The sequence below is a fragment of the Oncorhynchus tshawytscha genome, linkage group LG01 (genome assembly GCF_018296145.1).
Source record: "Oncorhynchus tshawytscha isolate Ot180627B linkage group LG01, Otsh_v2.0, whole genome shotgun sequence".
Classification (NCBI taxonomy): domain Eukaryota; kingdom Metazoa; phylum Chordata; class Actinopteri; order Salmoniformes; family Salmonidae; genus Oncorhynchus; species Oncorhynchus tshawytscha.
The window spans coordinates 717,235-736,467 of record NC_056429.1 but is presented as its reverse complement, the minus strand read 5'-3'; the positions used below and the strand labels follow the sequence as shown (position 1 = coordinate 736,467).

Here is a 19,233-nt window from a genome sequence, read left to right as displayed (position 1 = left end):
AATCTCTGTATTGTGTATCAGTCTCTGTATAGTGTCTCAGTCTCTGTATAGTGTCTCAGTCTCTGTATTGTGTCTCAGTCTCTGTATAGTGTCTCAGTCTCTGTATAGTGTATCAGTCTCTGTATAGTGTCTCAGTCTCTGTATAGTGTCTCAGTCTCTGTATAGTGTATCAGTCTCTGTATAGTGTATCAGTCTCTGTATAGTGTCACTGTCTCAGTCTCTGTATAGTGTCTCAGTCTCTGTATAGTGTCTCAGTCTCTGTATAGTGTCTCAGTCTCTGTATAGTGTATCAGTCTCTGTATAGTGTATCAGTCTCTGTATAGTGTCTCAGTCTCTGTATAGTGTCTCAGTCTCTGTATAGTGTCTCAGTCTCTGTATAGTGTCTCGGTCTCTGTATAGTGTATCAGTCTCTGTATAGTGTCACTGTCTCAGTCTCTGTATAGTGTCTCAGTCTCTGTATAGTGTCTCAGTCTCTGTATAGTGTCTCAGTCTCTGTATTGTGTATCAGTCTCTGTATAGTGTCTCAGTCTCTGTATAGTGTATCAGTCTCTGTATAGTGTCTCAGTCTCTGTATAGTGTCTCAGTCTCTGTATAGTGTCTCAGTCTCTGTATGGTGTCTCAGTCTCTGTATAGTGTCACTGTCTCAGTCTCTGTATAGTGTCTCAGTCTCTGTATAGTGTCACTGTCTCAGTCTCTGTATAGTGTCTCAGTCTCTGTATAGTGTCTCAGTCTCTGTATAGTGTCTCAGTCTCTGTATAGTGTCACTTCTCAGTCTCTGTATAGTGTCTCAGTCTCTGTATAGTGTCTCAGTCTCTGTATAGTGTATCAGTCTCTGTATAGTGTCTCAGTCTCTGTATAGTGTCTCAGTCTCTGTATAGTGTCTCAGTCTCTGTATAGTGTATCAGTCTCTGTATAGAGTATCAGTCTCTGTATAGTGTCTCAGTCTCTGTATAGTGTATCAGTCTTTGTATAGTGTCTCGGTCTCTGTATAGTGTATCAGCCTCTGTATAGTGTATCAGTCTCTGTATAGTGTCTCTGTCTCTGTATAGTGTCTCAGTCTCTATGTAGTGTCACTGTCTCAGTCTCTGTATAGTGTATCAGTCTTTGTATAGTGTCTCGGTCTCTGTATAGTGTATCAGTCTCTGTATAGTGTCACTGTCTCAGTCTCTGTATAGTGTCTCAGTCTCTGTATAGTGTCTCAGTCTCTGTATAGTGTCTCAGTCTCTGTATTGTGTATCAGTCTCTGTATAGTGTCTCAGTCTCTGTATAGTGTCTCAGTCTCTGTATAGTGTATCAGTCTCTGTATAGTGTCTCAGTCTCTGTATAGTGTCTCAGTCTCTGTATAGTGTATCAGTCTCTGTATAGTGTATCAGTCTCTGTATAGTGTCTCAGTCTCTGTATAGTGTCTCAGTCTCTGTATAGTGTCTCAGTCTCTGTATAGTGTCTCAGTCTCTGTGTAGTGTATCAGTCTCTGTGTAGTGTATCAGTCTCTGTATAGTGTCTCAGTCTCTGTGTAGCGTCTCAGTCTCTGTATAGTGTCTCAGTCTCTGTATAGTGTCTCAGTCTCTGTATAGTGTCTCAGTCTCTGTATAGTGTATCAGTCTCTGTATAGTGTCTCAGTCTCTGTATAGTGTCTCAGTCTCTGTATAGTGTCTCAGTCTCTGTATGGTGTCTCAGTCTCTGTATAGTGTCACTGTCTCAGTCTCTGTATAGTGTCTCAGTCTCTGTATAGTGTCTCAGTCTCTGTATAGTGTCTCAGTCTCTGTATAGTGTCTCAGTCTCTGTATAGTGTCTCAGTCTCTGTATAGTGTCTCAGTCTCTGTATAGTGTCTCAGTCTCTGTATAGTGTCTCAGTCTCTGTATAGTGTATCAGTCTCTGTATACTGTCTCAGTCTCTGTATAGTGTATCAGTCTCTGTATAGTGTCTCAGTCTCTGTATAGTGTCTCGGTCTCTGTATAGTGTCTCAGTCTCTGTATAGTGTCACTGTCTCAGTCTCTGTATAGTGTCTCAGTCTCTGTATAGTGTCTCAGTCTCTGTATAGTGTCTCAGTCTCTGTATAGTGTCACTTCTCGGTCTCTGTATAGTGTATCAGTCTCTGTATAGAGTATCAGTCTCTGTATAGTGTCTCAGTCTCTGTATAGTGTATCAGTCTTTGTATAGTGTCTCGGTCTCTGTATAGTGTATCAGTCTCTGTATAGTGTATCAGTCTCTGTATAGTGTCTCTGTCTCTGTATAGTGTCTCAGTCTCTATGTAGTGTCACTGTCTCAGTCTCTGTATAGTGTATCAGTCTTTGTATAGTGTCTCGGTCTCTGTATAGTGTATCAGTCTCTGTATAGTGTCACTGTCTCAGTCTCTGTATAGTGTATCAGTCTCTGTATAGTGTCTCAGTCTCTGTATAGTGTCTCAGTCTCTGTATAGTGTATCAGTCTCTGTATAGTGTATCAGTCTCTGTATAGTGTCTCAGTCTCTGTATAGTGTCTCAGTCTCTGTATAGTGTCTCAGTCTCTGTGTATTGTCTCTGTCTCTGTCTCTGTGTAGTGTCTTAAGACTCGTCCTAGAGCTGGCCGCCCGGCCAAACTGAGCAATCTGGGGAGAAGGGCCTTGGTCAGGGAGGTGACCAAGAGCCCGATGGTCAGTCTGACAGAACTCTAGAGTTCCTCTGTGGAGATGGGAAACCTTCCTGAAGAACAATCCTCTCTGCAGAACTCCATCAATCAGGCCTTTATGGTAGAGAAGCTACATGACAGCCCGCTTGGAGTTTGCCAAAAGGCACCTAAAGACTCTCAGACCATGAGCAACAAGATTCTCTGGTCTGGTGAAAATAATATTGAACTCTTTGGCCTGAAGGCCAAGAATCACGTCTGGAGGAAACCTGGCACCATCCCTTCGGTGAAGCATGGTGGTGGCAGCATCATTCTGTGGGGATTTTTTTCAGCGGCAGGGACTGGGAGACTAGTCAGGATCGAGGCAAAGATGAACGGAGCAAAGTACAGAGAGATCCTTGATGAAAACCTGCTCCAGGGCACTCAGGACCTCAGATTGGGGCGAAGGTTCACCTTCCAACAGGACAACAACCCTAAGCACACAGCCAAGACAACGAAGGAGTGGCTTCAGGACAATTCTCTGAATTTCTTTGAGTGGCCAAGCCAGAGCCTGGACTTGAACCCGATAGAACATCTCTGGAGACCTGAAAACAGCTGTGCAGCGACGCTCCTCATCCAACCTGACAGAGCTTGAGAGGATCTGCAGAGAAGAATGGGAGAAACTCCCCAAATACAGGTGTTGTCACGTTTGTTGTAATAATGATGGTCGGACCAAGGCGCAGCGTACTTGGAGTTCCACATACTTTTAATGAATAAAGTGAAACTTAAGCAAATACAAAACAAATAAGGAATAAACTAACCGTGACGACAATGCAGTGTGAACAGAAAACATAGAAAATATAAACTAGAACAACCCCCCCAGTCACGCCCTGACCTACTCTACCATTGAAAATAAAAGCTTTCTATGGTCAGGACGTGCCAGCTGTGCCAAGCATGTAGCGTCAGCTGTGCCAAGCATGTAGCATCATACCCAAGAAGACTCAAGGCTGTAATCGCTGCCAAAGGTGCTTCAACAAAGTACTGAGTAAAGGGTCTGAATACTTGTGATATTTCAGTTTTGTATATTTAATACATTTGCAAACATTAAAAAAAACAAAAACGTTTTTGCTTTGTCATTATGGGGTATTGTGTGTAGATTGATGAGGGAAAAAAACTGTTTAATCCATTTTAGAATAAGGCTGTAATGTAACAAAATGTGGAAAAGTCAAGGGGTCTGAATACTTTCCGAATGCACTTGATGTTCCCAATGCCAATAAAGCCCTTTAAATTTAGAGTGGTATAAAGAGAGAGCGATAACATATGTTCCCAATGCCAATAAAGCCCTTTGAATTTAGAGTGGTATAAAGAGAGAGCGATAACATATGTTACCAATGCCAATAAAGCCCTTTGAATTGAATTCCGAGAGAGACTCAGTTTACTCACAGGGAGGAATGTAGGCCCTGAGGCAGACCTGGACACACGGCAACTCAAATGGTCTCACTGTCTGTGGTGTCGGCAGGACATTTCACCCCCAGAGACCCAGCTCTGAAAGCCTGTCTCAGATGACTATAACACAGTAGAGTGATGACTGTTATGTGTGAATCTAATGAAGACAAAGTTGTTACATTGCAGGAATAAAGATTCAGAATAGCGTCCAGTTGCCTGAGGGGAAGAATAGTCATGTTCAACACCATGTCAACGTATTCTATAAAGGATAACAAATGTATGTAAATGAAAACTAAACGTCATGTTTTAGATATGAAGGGTTCAGTTAGGCAGTGGTGGCTCTAGATCACCAGCAGGACAGAGAGACAGTCCTGTATGTGGGAGGAGAGGTATTGCATAGGGGCCTTGTGTTTTTCTGTAGTAAACAACACTGCAGTAAGGATGTACTAGTGAGCCAACAGTGCAGTAAGGATGCAGTAAGTTTGGACTAGTGAACCAACAGTGCAGTAGGATGGACTAGTGAACCAACAGTGCAGTAGGCTGGACTAGTGAACCAACAGTGAGTCAAATGTAACGGAGTCCATTGCCCGTGTTGTGAATGGTTCCTGTTCATACATGGATTTGTACATTGCTAGACATGACTGGCTTGTTGACCAGCGAGGTGGTTTCACCAACAACACACACGCATGAACATTGTTGTGTAAGGGGAAGCTGGTATGATGTTGATGATGATGTGTTTTCCTGTGAGCCAAATACACCAGATATTGTTGTTGATGGGGGGAGGCCAGGGGGAGGTGCTCATTGTGCAAGTTGGCTGCTCATTGGATGGCTACATGGAGCAGGCCGTTCGCTGGAAGCTGCTTAAGTACCAGCCCCTCATGGCACACTGGACATCCACTGGTGTAGGTGTCAGCTGGTCGCGCCGTTATTCGGCAGTCTTGACCACGTACACAGGCTTGTTCTGTGTAGCCTGACAGAAACTAGGGCAAAGCAGTTGGCTAGGTACTGCTCTGTTTCAGCTGTCGTGGGACTAGGGCAAAGCAGTTAGCTAGGTTACTGCTCTGTTTCAGCTGTCGTGGGACCAGGGCAAAGCCGTTAGCTAGGTTACTGCTCTGTTTCAGCTGTCGTGAGACTAGGGCAAAGCAGTTGGCTAGGTACTGCTCTGTTTCAGCTGTCGTGGGACTAGGGCAAAGCAGTTGGCTAGGTACTGCTCTGTTTCAGCTGTAGTGGGACTAGGGCAAAGCAGTTGGCTAGGTACTGCTCTGTTTCAGCTGTCGTGGGACTAGGGCAAAGCAGTTGGCTAGGTACTGCTCTGTTTCAGCTGTCGTGAGACTAGGACAAAGCAGTTGGCTAGGTTACTGCTCTGTTCAGCTGTCGTGGGACTAGGGCAAAGCAGTTGGCCAGGTACAGCTCTGTTCAGCTGAAGTGGGACCAGGGCAAAGCAGTTAGCTAGGTTACTGCTCTGTTTCAGCTGTCATGGGACTAGGGCAAAGCAGTTAGCTAGGTTACTGCTCTGTTTCAGCTGTAGTGGGACTAGGGCAAAGCAGTTAGCTAGGTTACTGCTCTGTTTCAGCTGTCGTGGGACTAGGGCAAAGCAGTTGGCTAGGTACTGCTCTGTTTCAGCTGTAGTGGGACTAGGGCAAAGCAGTTAGCTAGGTTACTGCTCTGTTTCAGCTGTCGTGGGACTAGGGCAAAGCAGTTAGCTAGGTTACTGCTCTGTTTCAGCTGTCGTGGGACTAGGGCAAAGCAGTTAGCTAGGTACTGCTCTGTTTCAGCTGTAGTGGGACCAGGGCAAAGCAGTTGGCTAGGTACTGCTCTGTTTCAGCTGTAGTGGGACTAGGGCAAAGCAGTTGGCTAGGTACTGCTCTGTTTCAGCTGTAGTGGGCAGCCTAGCTGTTTAAGGAAGGAAGTGCTTTATGTTGTGCACTGAAGTGTTATATGTTGTGTGAATTAAAGGGTGTGTCTAGTCCAGTAGTTTGCATATTATATACAGTAGTTGGCACACCTCTCCAATCTCTAGTAGTTCTAAGGGGTCTTTTGCCAGAGGTTACCTCAGCATATGCTTCTGTCCCATCATCAAGCCTTTGAAACTTTAGCTTAGCTTTCTCCGTCTGCATGTGTGGTGTGTAAACAATGTCCATAGGTTAGCATAGCATAGCATAGCATAGCATAGCATAGCATAGCATAGCTACAACGTTCTAATAGAAGGTAGCTTTTCCAAAACAGCGTTGTTTCTTGTATTAGAGTCTTTAGAGAACTGCTTTACTTTGATGTCCTTTGTCTTCTGTCTTTTTATTGAGTTGTTAACTAGCTCGTTTTTTGATAGCTAACTATCTTCTTTTAGGAGAGTCCCTAACAACTGCTTAACAACCCAGCTAGCTAAGCTAACTGCACAATCTTATAGGCCTATTTTCTTCATTTGTTGCTTGTTTTGTCTCACATTCAGTTGTCTTTTGTTTTTTCCAATGTACTTCACTTTAAAAACCATGCTAATTTCAATATTTGTAGGAGCTCATTTTTTTCAGCAGCTGCTGCTCAAGTTGAAACTATTCTCTCAATTCAATTCAAGGGCTTTATTGGCATGGGAAACATATGTAACATCGCCAAAGCAAGTGATCTGTCTCCCTCTGATCTGTCTCTCTAATCTATCTGTTTCTCTCTCTCTGACCTCTCCCCCCCTCTCTTTCCCCCTCTCTCTCTCTCCACCAATCTCTCTCCCTATGATCTCTCTCTCTCTTCGACCCGTCTCCCTCTCCTCCCTCTCTATCCCTCTCTCTCTCCACCCCTCTCTCTCTCCACCCCTCTCTCTCTCTGACCTCTCTCCCCCTCTCTTTCCCCCTCTCTCTCTCTCCACCAATCTCTCTCACTATGATCTCTCTCTCTTTCGACCCGTCTCCCTCTCCTCCCTCTCTATCCCTCTCTCTCTCTCTCTCCACCCCTCTCTCTCTCTCCACCAATCTCTCTCCCTATGATCTCTCTCTCTTTTGACAGTCTCCCTCTCCTCCCCCTCTCTCTAATAACTGACACAGCAGCTGCTGAGGTGTTGAGGAAACTCTCACACACTTCCGTGACACACACACACACACACACACACACACACACACACACACTCACACACACACAGTCCTTCCTCTTTCATTACAGTTGTCTGAGGCTTCCCAGCCCAGTCTTGTTGCTGTCCTTGTGTCTGGGGGTTCAACACATACACATGCAAATCTAACCACTCGTGAAGTCTTGTGTGTCCTAAACAATCCCTATTGATCTCAATAAAGCCATCTCCACGGTAACAGCTGAATGTTCCAATAACCAGCATTCAAATAGAGAGGCAAGAGCCATCTGAACTGAACCCAGTGTTAAAGAGAACAAAGTTAACTCCTAGCAGGTTGTGTCACAGAAAATACCAGAACAGGAAGTTACTATAGTGTGGTAGACCACAGATCATATTTCAAGTCCTGTTGTCTGTGTAGAAGTGCTGTTGGCCTTCTCCTGGAACCCTCCAATACTGTCCGTCTGTCCCACACGTGACTTAATGAACTTCCTGCTGAACACATTCCTAACCTCTTTTGAATTATTGTATACTTCCTTAGAAGGAGTTCCCCTATATGTTCTCTATAACAGCAGTTCCTTACTGGGAGGTTAGCCTGCCTATAGGGCCCGTTGAGGGGACAGTTTTGAACCAGAGATTGGGGTTTCTACAGGTTCATTTCCACATTGGCTGAAAATAGACTACCCGAAGACAGGTTGAGAAAGTTGAATAACATGGTAATAAACCGTTTGGGAAATCACCTTAACTATTATGTTCCATTATCATATAGTATGTTTATCTCCATTATCCTGTCCTGTGTTTATGTCCATTATCATATCATATGTTATCTCCATTATCCTGTCCTGTGTTTATGTCCATTATCATATCATATGTTATCTCCATTATCCTGTCCTGTATTTATGTCCATTATCATATCGTATGTTATCTCCATTATCATGTCCTGTGTTTATGTCCATTATCATATATTATGTTATCTCCATTATCATGTCATGTGTGTATCTCCATTATCATATAGTATGTTATCTCCATTATCATGTCTTGTGTTTATGTCCATTATCATATAGTATGTTATCTCCATTATCCTGTCCTGTGTTTTTATCTCCATTGTGATATAGTATGTTTATCTACGTGAGCATGTCCTGTGTTTATCTCCATTATCACATAGCATGTTTTCTCCATTTTCCTGTCTTATGGTTATCTCCATTATCCTGTCCTACGTTTATCGCCATTAAAGTATCCTATATTTATCTCCATTACAGTATCCTATCCTACATTTAACACCATTATCCTGTCCTACGTTTATCTCCATTACAGTATCCTATATTTATCTCCATTACAGTATCCTATCCTACATTTAACACCATTATCCTGTCCTACGTTTATCGCCATTACAGTATCCTATATTTATCTCCATTACAGTATCCTATCCTACATTTAACACCATTATCCTGTCCTACGTTTATCGCCATTACAGTATCCTATATTTATCTCCATTACAGTATCCTATCCTACATTTAACACCATTATCCTGTCCAATATTTAACTTGCTGTAAACTGTAACTAGCTCCTGTCCTATACACATCAACAAGCCAGCTGTTTGCATTTCTCTGTTGTCCTCCTTTACAGCACTCCCCAGGATCAGGCAGGCTGGCTGGCCAGTCAACATGTGGGGCTGGGATTAACACTAAGGAGGAGTCATTATAAAGACTAAATACACAAACACTGATCTTAGAGCTAAATAAGATGTTTATAACAGCTCATAATAATGACATACAGTACATTATAATCTACATACAGAACACAGAGCATAGAGCTACATAACAGGTCTATAAGAGCTCATAAAACAGTAATAACAGTTCAGGAGAAACAGCAACACACTCACCTCCCCAGCTCTTCACCAATCTCATAGAAGTCCTCTACTCTCTGTTGCTTGAAAACAGCCATGCCCAATGTCCTCATTGAGGGTCGATACGTCCTCGTAAACGATAAACATGTAACTCTGTCTTCAGTCTGAGTGACACAACGAGAGAGAATTGCCTGTTCAGTTCTGAGCGACAAAACAAGAGAGAATGAGAGCAGAATGAGAGCAGCGCAGCAACGCACTGACGAGCGATTGTGAGACGAGGACTGACATCTCTACCCACATGTCCCAGCATGCTGCACTACATTCCAGCTCAAACGAAAAGGAGGTGCAACTCCATGTGTTCCATAAGCCAGGATATGATCATTCTGAGGGCTGAGCCAGGATAGGATCCTTCTGAGGCAGAGCCAGGATAGGATCCTCCTGAAGCTGAGCCAGGATAGGATCCTTCTGAAGCTGAGCCTAACACTACAGGCCAATGGGCATGACTATGGCCTTGGAGAAAAAAACTATTAGGTATCATCCCAAAAGGCACCCTATAGACCTATGGGTCTCCCTATGGGTCTCCCTATAGACCTATGGGTCTCCCTATGGGCCTCCCTATAGACCTATGGGTCTCCCTATGGGTCTCCCTGTGGGTCTCATGGGTCTCCCTATGGGTCTCCCTATAGACCTCCCTATGGGCCTCCCTATGGGTCTCCCTATGGGCCTCCCTATGGGCCCTATGGGCCTCCCTATGGGTCTCCCTATGGGTCTCCCTACGGGTCTCCCTATGGGCCTCCCTATGGGTCTCATGGGCCTCCCTATGGGTCTCCCTATGGGATTCCCTATGGGTCTCCCTATGGGCCTCCCTATAGACCTTCCTATGGACCTCCCTATGGGTCTCCCTATGGGCCTCCCTATAGACCTCCCTATGGACCTCCCTATAGACCGCCCTATAGACCTCCCTATAGACCTCCCTATGGGTCTATCCTATGGGTCTCATGGGTCTCCCTATGGGTCCTATGGGCCTCCCTATGGGTCTCATGGGTCTCCCTATAGGTCTCCTTATGGGTCTCCATACAGGTCTCCCTATGGGTCTCCCTATGGGTCTCCCTACAGGCCTCCCTATGGGTCTCCCTATAGACCTCCCTATGGGTCTCCCCATGGGCCTCCCTATGGGTCTCCCTATGGGCCTCCCAATGCGTCTCCCTATGGGCCTCCATATAGACCTCCCTATAGCCTCCCTATGGACCTCCCTATGGGTCTCCCTATAGACCTATGGGTCTCCCTATAGGCCTCCCTATAGACCTATGGGTCTCCCTATGGGTCTCCCTGTGGGTCCTATGGGCCTCCCTATAGGCCTCCCTATAGACCTATGGGTCTCCCTGTGGGTCCTATGGGCCTCCCTATAGGCCTCCCTATAGACCTATGGGTCTCCCTATAGGCCTCCCTATGGGTCTCCCTATGGGCCTCCCTATGGGTCTCCCTATAGACCTATGGGTCTCCCTATGGGCCTCCCTATGGGTCTCCCTATGGGCCTCCCTATGGGCCTACCTATTGATCTCTCTATGGGCCTCATGGGTCTCCTTATGGACCTCCCTATAGACCTCTCTATGGACCTGCCTATGGGTCTCCCTATAGACCTCCCTATGGGTCTCCCTATGGGTCTCATGGGTCTACCTATGGGCCACCCTGTGGGTCTCATGGGTCTCCCTATAGGTCTCCCTATGGGCCTCCCTATGGGCCTCCCTATATACCTCCCTATAGACCTCCCTATGGGCCTCCCTATGGGTCTCATAGGTCTCCCTATGGGCCTCCCTATGGGTCTCATGGGTTTCCCTATGGGTCCTATGGGCCTCCCTATAGGCCCCCCTATGGGTCTCATGGGCCTCCCTATGGGTCTCCCTATGGACCTCCCTATAGACCTCCCTATGGGCCTCCCTATAGACCTCCCTATGGGTCTCCCTATGGGCCTCCCTATGGGTCCTATGGGCCTCCCTTTAGGCCTCTCTATGGGTTTCATGGGTCTCCATATGGGTCTCATGGGTCTCCCTATGGGTCTCCCTATGGGTCCTATGGGCTTCCCTATAGGCCTCCCTATGGGTCTCATGGGCCTCCCTGTAGGACTCCTTATGGGTCTCCATACGGGTCTACCTACGGGTCTCCCTTTGGGCCTCCCTATGGGTCCTATGGGTCCTATGTGTCTCCCTATGGGTCTCCCTACGGGTCTCCCTACGGGTCTCCCTACGGGTCTCCCTATGGGTCTCCCTATGGGTCCTATGTGTCTACCTACGGGTCTACCCACGGGTCTCCCTATGGGTCTCCCTATGGGTCTCCCTATGGGTCCTATGGGTCCTCCTATGTGTCTCCCTATGGGTCTCCCTATGGGCCCCTATGGGTCCTATGGGTCCTATGTGTCTCCCTATGGGTCTCCCTATGGGTCCTATGGGTCCTATGTGTCTCCCTATGGGTCTCCCTATGGGCCTCCCTATTGGGTCCTATGGGTCCTATGTGTCTCCCTATGGGTCTCCCTATTGGGTCCTATGGGTCCTATGTGTCTCCCTATGGGTCTCCCTATGGGCCTCCCTATTGGGTCCTATGGGTCCTATGTGTCTCCCTATGGGCCTCCTATGGGTCCTATGGGTCCTATGTGTCTCCCTATGGGTCTCCCTATGGGTCCTATGGGTCCTATGTGTCTCCCTATGGGTCCTATGTGTCTCCCTATGGGTCTCCCTATGGGTCTCCCTATGGGCCTCCCTATGGGTCCTATGGGTCCTATGTGTCTCCCTATGGGTCTCCCTATGGGCCTCCCTATGGGTCCTATGGGTCCTATGTGTCTCCCTATGGGTCTCCCTATGGGCCTCCCTATGGGTCCTATGGGTCCTATGTGTCTCCCTATGGGTCTCCCTATGGGTCCTATGGGTCCTATGTGTCTCCCTATGGGCCTCCCTATATACCTCCCTATAGACCTCCCTATGGGCCTCCCTATGGGTCTCATAGGTCTCCCTATGGGCCTCCCTATGGGTCTCATGGGTTTCCCTATGGGTCCTATGGGCCTCCCTATAGGCCCCCCTATGGGTCTCATGGGCCTCCCTATGGGTCTCCCTATGGACCTCCCTATAGACCTCCCTATGGGCCTCCCTATAGACCTCCCTATGGGTCTCCCTATGGGCCTCCCTATGGGTCCTATGGGCCTCCCTTTAGGCCTCTCTATGGGTTTCATGGGTCTCCATATGGGTCTCATGGGTCTCCCTATGGGTCTCCCTATGGGTCCTATGGGCTTCCCTATAGGCCTCCCTATGGGTCTCATGGGCCTCCCTGTAGGACTCCTTATGGGTCTCCATACGGGTCTCCCTACAGGCCTCCCTATGGGACTCCTTATGAGTCTCCATACGGGTCTACCTACGGGTCTCCCTTTGGGCCTCCCTATGGGTCCTATGTGTCTCCCTATGGGTCTCCCTACGGGTCTCCCTATGGGTCTCCCTTTGGGCCTCCCTATGGGTCCTATGTGTCTCCCTATGTGTCTCCCTATGGGTCTCCCTATGGGTCTCCCTATGGGTCCTATGTGTCTACCTACGGGTCTACCCACGGGTCTCCCTATGGGTCTCCCTATGGGTCTCCCTATGGGCCTCCCTATGGGTCCTATGGGTCCTATGTGTCTCCCTATGGGTCTCCCTATGGGCCTCCCTATGGGTCCTATGGGTCCTATGTGTCTCCCTATGGGTCTCCCTATGGGTCCTATGGGTCCTATGTGTCTCCCTATGGGTCTCCCTATGGGCCTCCCTATTGGGTCCTATGGGTCCTATGTGTCTCCCTATGGGTCTCCCTATTGGGTCCTATGGGTCCTATGTGTCTCCCTATGGGTCTCCCTATGGGCCTCCCTATTGGGTCCTATGGGTCCTATGTGTCTCCCTATGGGCCTCCCTATGGGTCCTATGGGTCCTATGTGTCTCCCTATGGGTCTCCCTATGGGTCTCCCTATGGGTCCTATGGGTCCTATGTGTCTCCCTATGGGTCCTATGTGTCTCCCTATGGGTCTCCCTATGGGCCTCCCTATGGGTCCTATGGGTCCTATGTGTCTCCCTATGGGTCTCCCTATGGGCCTCCCTATGGGTCCTATGGGTCCTATGTGTCTCCCTATGGGTCTCCCTATGGGTCTCCCTATGGGCCTCCCTATGGGTCCTATGGGTCCTATGTGTCTCCCTATGGGTCTCCCTATGGGTCCTATGGGTCCTATGTGTCTCCCTATGGGTCTCCCTATGGGCCTCCCTATTGGGTCCTATGGGTCCTATGTGTCTCCCTATGGGTCTCCCTATTGGGTCCTATGGGTCCTATGTGTCTCCCTATGGGTCTCCCTATGGGCCTCCCTATTGGGTCCTATGGGTCCTATGTGTCTCCCTATGGGCCTCCCTATGGGTCCTATGGGTCCTATGTGTCTCCCTATGGGTCTCCCTATGGGTCTCCCTATGGGTCCTATGGGTCCTATGTGTCTCCCTATGGGTCCTATGTGTCTCCCTATGGGTCTCCCTATGGGTCTCCCTATGGGCCTCCCTATGGGTCCTATGGGTCCTATGTGTCTCCCTATGGGTCTCCCTATGGGTCCTATGGGTCCTATGTGTCTCCCTATGGGTCTCCCTATGGGTCCTATGGGTCCTATGGGTCTCCCTATGGGTCTCCCTATGGGTCCTATGTGTCTCCCTATGGGTCTCCCTATGGGTCCTATGTGTCTCCCTATGGGTCTCCCTATGGGTCTCCCTATGGGTCCTATGGGTCCTATGTGTCTCCCTATGGGTCTCCCTATGGGTCTCCCTATGGGTCCTATGGGTCCTATGTGTCTCCCTATGGGTCTCCCTATGGGCCTCCCTATGGGTCCTATGGGTCCTATGTGTCTCCCTATGGGTCTCCCTATGGGTCCTGGTTAAAAGCAGTGTACTACAATAGGAATAGTGTCCCAGTTTGCCTTTCTTTCACAACATTTTAGTCAAGGAGCCTGGAAACACTAAGCCTGAATCTAAATGCCACTGTTGGTATAACAGGGCTTCAGTATTAGGCAAGCCTGATTTTGAATGCCAAATTAACAGCATTAACAAGGATCAACCCTGAATATTCAAAAGCAAAGAATTACAGAAATTACGGAAGATTGAACACGTCAAACTATAATCATGATCATTGAAAGAATAATGAATGATTTTCAAGTTGCCTTTAAGAGTTGAACAAACGTTCTCCACCCAATGTATCAATAAGAGCTGTAACAACATTACAACGTGAAGGGACAGTTTCGTTGTCAGAACAATGTACCAACTCCACTAGGTAAGCTATAACAAAGTACTTGCTTACCTTATGTGATATCAAAGTAAATAGCTGGTCTTATTGCTGTAGTAAGTCATACTACTCCTGTCTGTGACTCTTGACTGCAGTGTTTTCAGTGTGCTGTGACTGTCCCCTCCAAGCACAGACACAGACTGGTCTGTCGCTCCAAGCAGACTCACATGTATAAGTCTGAAAATGATGCCATCTGTTGGCTATACACAAAACAGCACTGTGACGTTGAGGAAGCCCACATGATGTGGGGGTTTGAGAAAAAGAAAGTGATGATCAGAAATAGTCTTGAAATGTTCTTCTGCCTTTTAGATAAAGCTTTAGTGGTTTCTCAAAAGACCATTAGTGTATGATGTAGGCTATACATTCATACGCTTTTCCTGTTACAACAGACAGACACACAATGTTCCAACACAAGCAAAGTGTGAGTGAACCCAGCTGGCTAGAGAATGTGGCAATAGCAAATCTAAATCAAATCCAATTTTATTTGGCACATGCTTTGCAAACAACAGGAGTAGACGGACAAGACTTACTTACGGGTTATTTTCCAACAATACGGAGATAACATCAAAATAAATGACATAGTGATATGAAGACTAAATATACAGTGAATAATAATAACGAGTAAAAGTAACATGGCTATACTCAGTACTGGTACTCCCTGTATATAGCCATGTTATTACCTCCCTGTATGTAGCCATGTTATTACCTGGTACTTCCTGTATATAGCTATGTTATTACCTGGTACTCCCTGTATATAACCATGTTATTACCTGGTACTCCCTGTATATAGCCATGTTATTACCCGGTACTCCCTGTATATAGCCATGTTATTACCTGGTACTCCCTGTATATAGCCATGTTATTACCTGGTACTCCCTGTATATAACCATGTTATTACCTGGTACTTCCTGTATATAGCTATGTTATTACCTGGTACTTCCTGGATACAACCATGTTATTACCTGGTACTCCCTGTATATAGCCATGTTATTACCTGGTACTCCCTGTATATAACCATGTTATTACCTCCCTGTATATAATCATGTTATTACCCGGTACTTCCTGTATATAACCATGTCATTACCTGGTACTCTCTGTATATAACCATGTCATTACCTCCCTGTATATAGCCATGTTATTACCTGGTACTCCCTGTATATAACCATGTTATTACCTGGTACTCCCTGTATATAACCATGTTATTACCTCCCGGTATATAGCCATGTTATTACCTGGTACTCCCTGTATATAACCATGTTATTACCTGGTACTCCCTGTATATAACCATGTTATTACCTGGTACTCTCTGTATATAACCATGTTATTACCTGGTACTCCCTGTATATAACCATGTTATTACCTGGTACTCTCTGTATATAACCATGTTATTACCTGGTACTCTCTATATATAATCATGTTATTACCTGGTACTCCCTGTATATAGCCATGTTAATACCTGGTACTCCCTGTATATAGCCATATTATTACCTGGTACTCCCTGTATATAGCCATGTTATTACCTGGTACTCCCTGTATATAACCATGTTATTACCTGGTACTCCCTGTATATAGCCATATTATTACCTGGTACTCCTGTATATAGCCATGTTATTACCTGGTACTCCCTGTATATCGCCATGTTAATACCTGGTACTCCCTGTATATAGCCATGTTATTACCTGGTACTCCCTGTATATAGCCATGTTATTACCTGGTACTCCCTGTATATAGCCATGTTATTACCTGGTACCTCCTATATATAGCCATGTTATTACCTGGTACCTCCTAAATATATCCATGTTATTACCTGGTACTCCCTGTATATAACCATGTTATTATCTCCCTGTATATAATCATGTTATTACCTGGTACTTCCTGTATATAACCATGTTATTACCTGGTACTCCATGTATATAGCCATGTTATTACCTGGTACTCTCTGTATATAACTATCTTATTACATGGTACTCTCTGTATATAATCATGTTATTACTTGGTACTCTCTGTATATAACCATGTTATTACCTGGTACTTCCTGTATATAACCATGTTATTACCTCCCTGTATATAGCCATGTTATTACCTGGTACTTCCTGTATATAGTCATGTTATTACCTGGTACTTCCTGTATATAACCATGTCATTACCTGGTACAAACTGTATATAACCATGTCATTACCTCCCTGTATATAGCCATGTTATTACCTGGTACTCCCTGTATATAACCATGTTATTACCTGGTACTTCCTGTATATAACCATGTTATTACCTCCCTGTATATAGCCATGTTATTACCTGGTACTTCCTGTATATAGTCATGTTATTACCTGGTACTTCCTGTATATAACCATGTCATTACCTGGTACAAACTGTATATAACCATGTCATTACCTCCCTGTATATAGCCATGTTATTACCTGGTACTCCCTGTATATAACCATGTTATTACCTGGTACTCCCTGTATATAACCATGTTATTACCTCCCTGTATATAGCCATATTATTACCTGGTACTCCCTGTATATAACCACGTTATGACCTGGTACTCCCTGTATATAACCATGTTATTACCTGGTACTTCCTGTATATAACCATGTTATTACCTGGTACTCTCTGTATATAACCATGTTATTACCTGGTACTCTCTATATATAATCATGTTATTACCTGGTACTCCCTGTATATAGCCATGTTAATACCTGGTAATCCCTGTATATAGCCATGTTATTACCTGGTACTCCCTGTATATAGCCATGTTATTACCTGGTACCTCCTATATATATCCATGTTATTACCTGGTACTCCCTGTATATAATCATGTTATTACCTGGTACTTCCTGTATATAACCATGTTATTACGTGGTACTCCCTGTATATAGCCATCTTATTACCTGGTACTCTCTGTATATAATCATGTTATTACTTGGTACTCTCTGTATATAACCATGTTATTACCTGGTACTTCCTGTATATAACCATGTTATTACCTCCCTGTATATAGCCATGTTATTACCTGGCACTTCCTGTATATAGTAATGTTATTACCTGGCACTTCCTGTATATAGCCATGTTATTACCTGGTACTCCCTGTATATAGCCATGTTATTACCTGGTACTCCCTGTATATAGCCATGTTATTATCTGGTACTCCCTGTATATAGCCATGTTATTACCTGGTACTCTCTGTATATAACCATGGTATTACCTGTTACTTCCTGTATATAAAGATGTTATTACATGGTACTCCCTGTATATAACCATGTTATTACCTGGTACTTCCTGTATATAAGCATGTTATTACCCGGTACTTCCTGTATATAACCATGTTATTACCTGGAACTCTCTGTATATAACCATGTTATTACCTCCCTGAATATAGCCATGTTATTACCTGGTACTTACTGTATATAGCCATGTTATTACCTGGTACTCCCTGTATATAACCATGTTATTACCTGGTACTCCCTGTATATAGCCATGTTATTACCTGGTACTCCCTGTATATAGCCATGTTATTATCTGGTACTTCCTGTATATAACCATGTTATGACCTGGTACTCCCTGTATATAACCATGTTATTACCTGGTACTCTCTGTATATAGCCATGTTATTACCTGGTACTCTCTGTATATAACCATGTTATTAACTGGTACTCTCTGTATATAACCATGTTATTACCTGGTACTCTCTATATATAATCATGTTATTACCTGGTACTCCCTGTATATAGCCATGTTAATACCTGGTAATCCCTGTATATAGCCATGTTATTACCTGGTACCTCCTATATATATCCATGTTATTACCTGGTACTCCCTGTATATAACCATGTTATTACCTCCCTGTATATAATCATGTTATTACCTGGTACTTCCTGTATATAACCATGTTATTACCTGGTACTCCCTGTATATAGCCATCTTATTACCTGGTACTCTCTGTATACAATCATGTTATTACTTGGTACTCTCTGTATATAACCATGTTATTACTTGGTACTTCCTGTATATAACAATGTTATTACCTCCCTGTATATAGCCATGTTATTACCTGGCACTTCCTGTATATAGTCATGTTATTACCTGGTACTCACTGTATATAACCATGTTATTACCTGGTACTCTCTGTATATAACCATGTTATTACCTGTTACTTCCTGTATATAACCATGTTATTACCTGGTACTCCCTGTATATAACCATGTTATTACCTGGTACTTCCTGTATATAAGCATGTTATTACCTGGTACTTCCTGTATATAACCATGTTATTACCTGGTACTCTCTGTATATACCCATGTTATTACCTCCCTGAATATACCGATGTTATTACCTCATACTCCCTGTATATAGCCATGTTATTACATGGTACTTCCTGTATATAGCCATGTTATTACCTGGTACTCCCTGTATATGGCCATGTTATTACCTGGTACTCCCTGTATATAGCCATGTTATTACCCGGTACTCCCTGTATATAGCCATGTTATTACCTGGTACTCCCTGTATATAACCATGTTATTACCTGGTACTCCCTGTATATAACCATGTTATTACCTGGTACTTCCTGTATATAACCATGTTATTACCTCCCTGTATATAGCCATGTTATTACCTGGCACTTCCTGTATATAGTCATGTTATTACCTGGTACTTCATGTATATAGCCATGTTATTACCTGGTACTCCCTGTATATAGCCATGTTATTACCTGGTACCCCCTGTATATAGCCATGTTATTACCTGGTACTCCCTGTATATAGCCATGTTATTACCTGGTACTCCCTGTATATAACCATGTTATTACCTGGTACTCCCTGTATAACCATGTTATTACCTCCCTGAATATAGCCATGTTATTACCTGGTACTCCCTGTATATAGCCATGTTATTACATGGTACTCCCTGTATATAGCCATGTTATTACCTGGTACTTCCTGTATATAGTCATGTTATTACCTGGTACTCCCTGTATATAGTCATGTTATTACT

At 44.8% G+C, this 19,233-nt stretch overlaps 1 protein-coding gene across 4 annotated transcripts in view; it reads right to left on the bottom strand.

The window, feature by feature from the left end:
- Positions 1-14,397, bottom strand: part of dapk2b (death-associated protein kinase 2b) — a 62,189-nt gene extending 47,792 nt beyond the window's left edge. Inside the window, exons 1-2 of one of the 4 annotated variants that reach the window (XM_042323853.1) lie at positions 14,257-14,397; positions 8,959-9,086 (exon numbers count right to left, since the gene is read on the bottom strand). In XM_042323853.1, the coding sequence (XP_042179787.1) occupies positions 8,959-9,035 (77 nt within the window). In that variant the 5' untranslated portion in view covers positions 9,036-9,086; positions 14,257-14,397. Of the gene's footprint in view, positions 1-8,958; positions 9,237-14,256 lie in introns of those variants that run through there. The other 3 variants (XM_042324209.1, XM_042323321.1, XM_042323552.1) reach the window with 3 other exon arrangements.
- Positions 14,398-19,233: the final 4,836 nt, after the last annotated feature.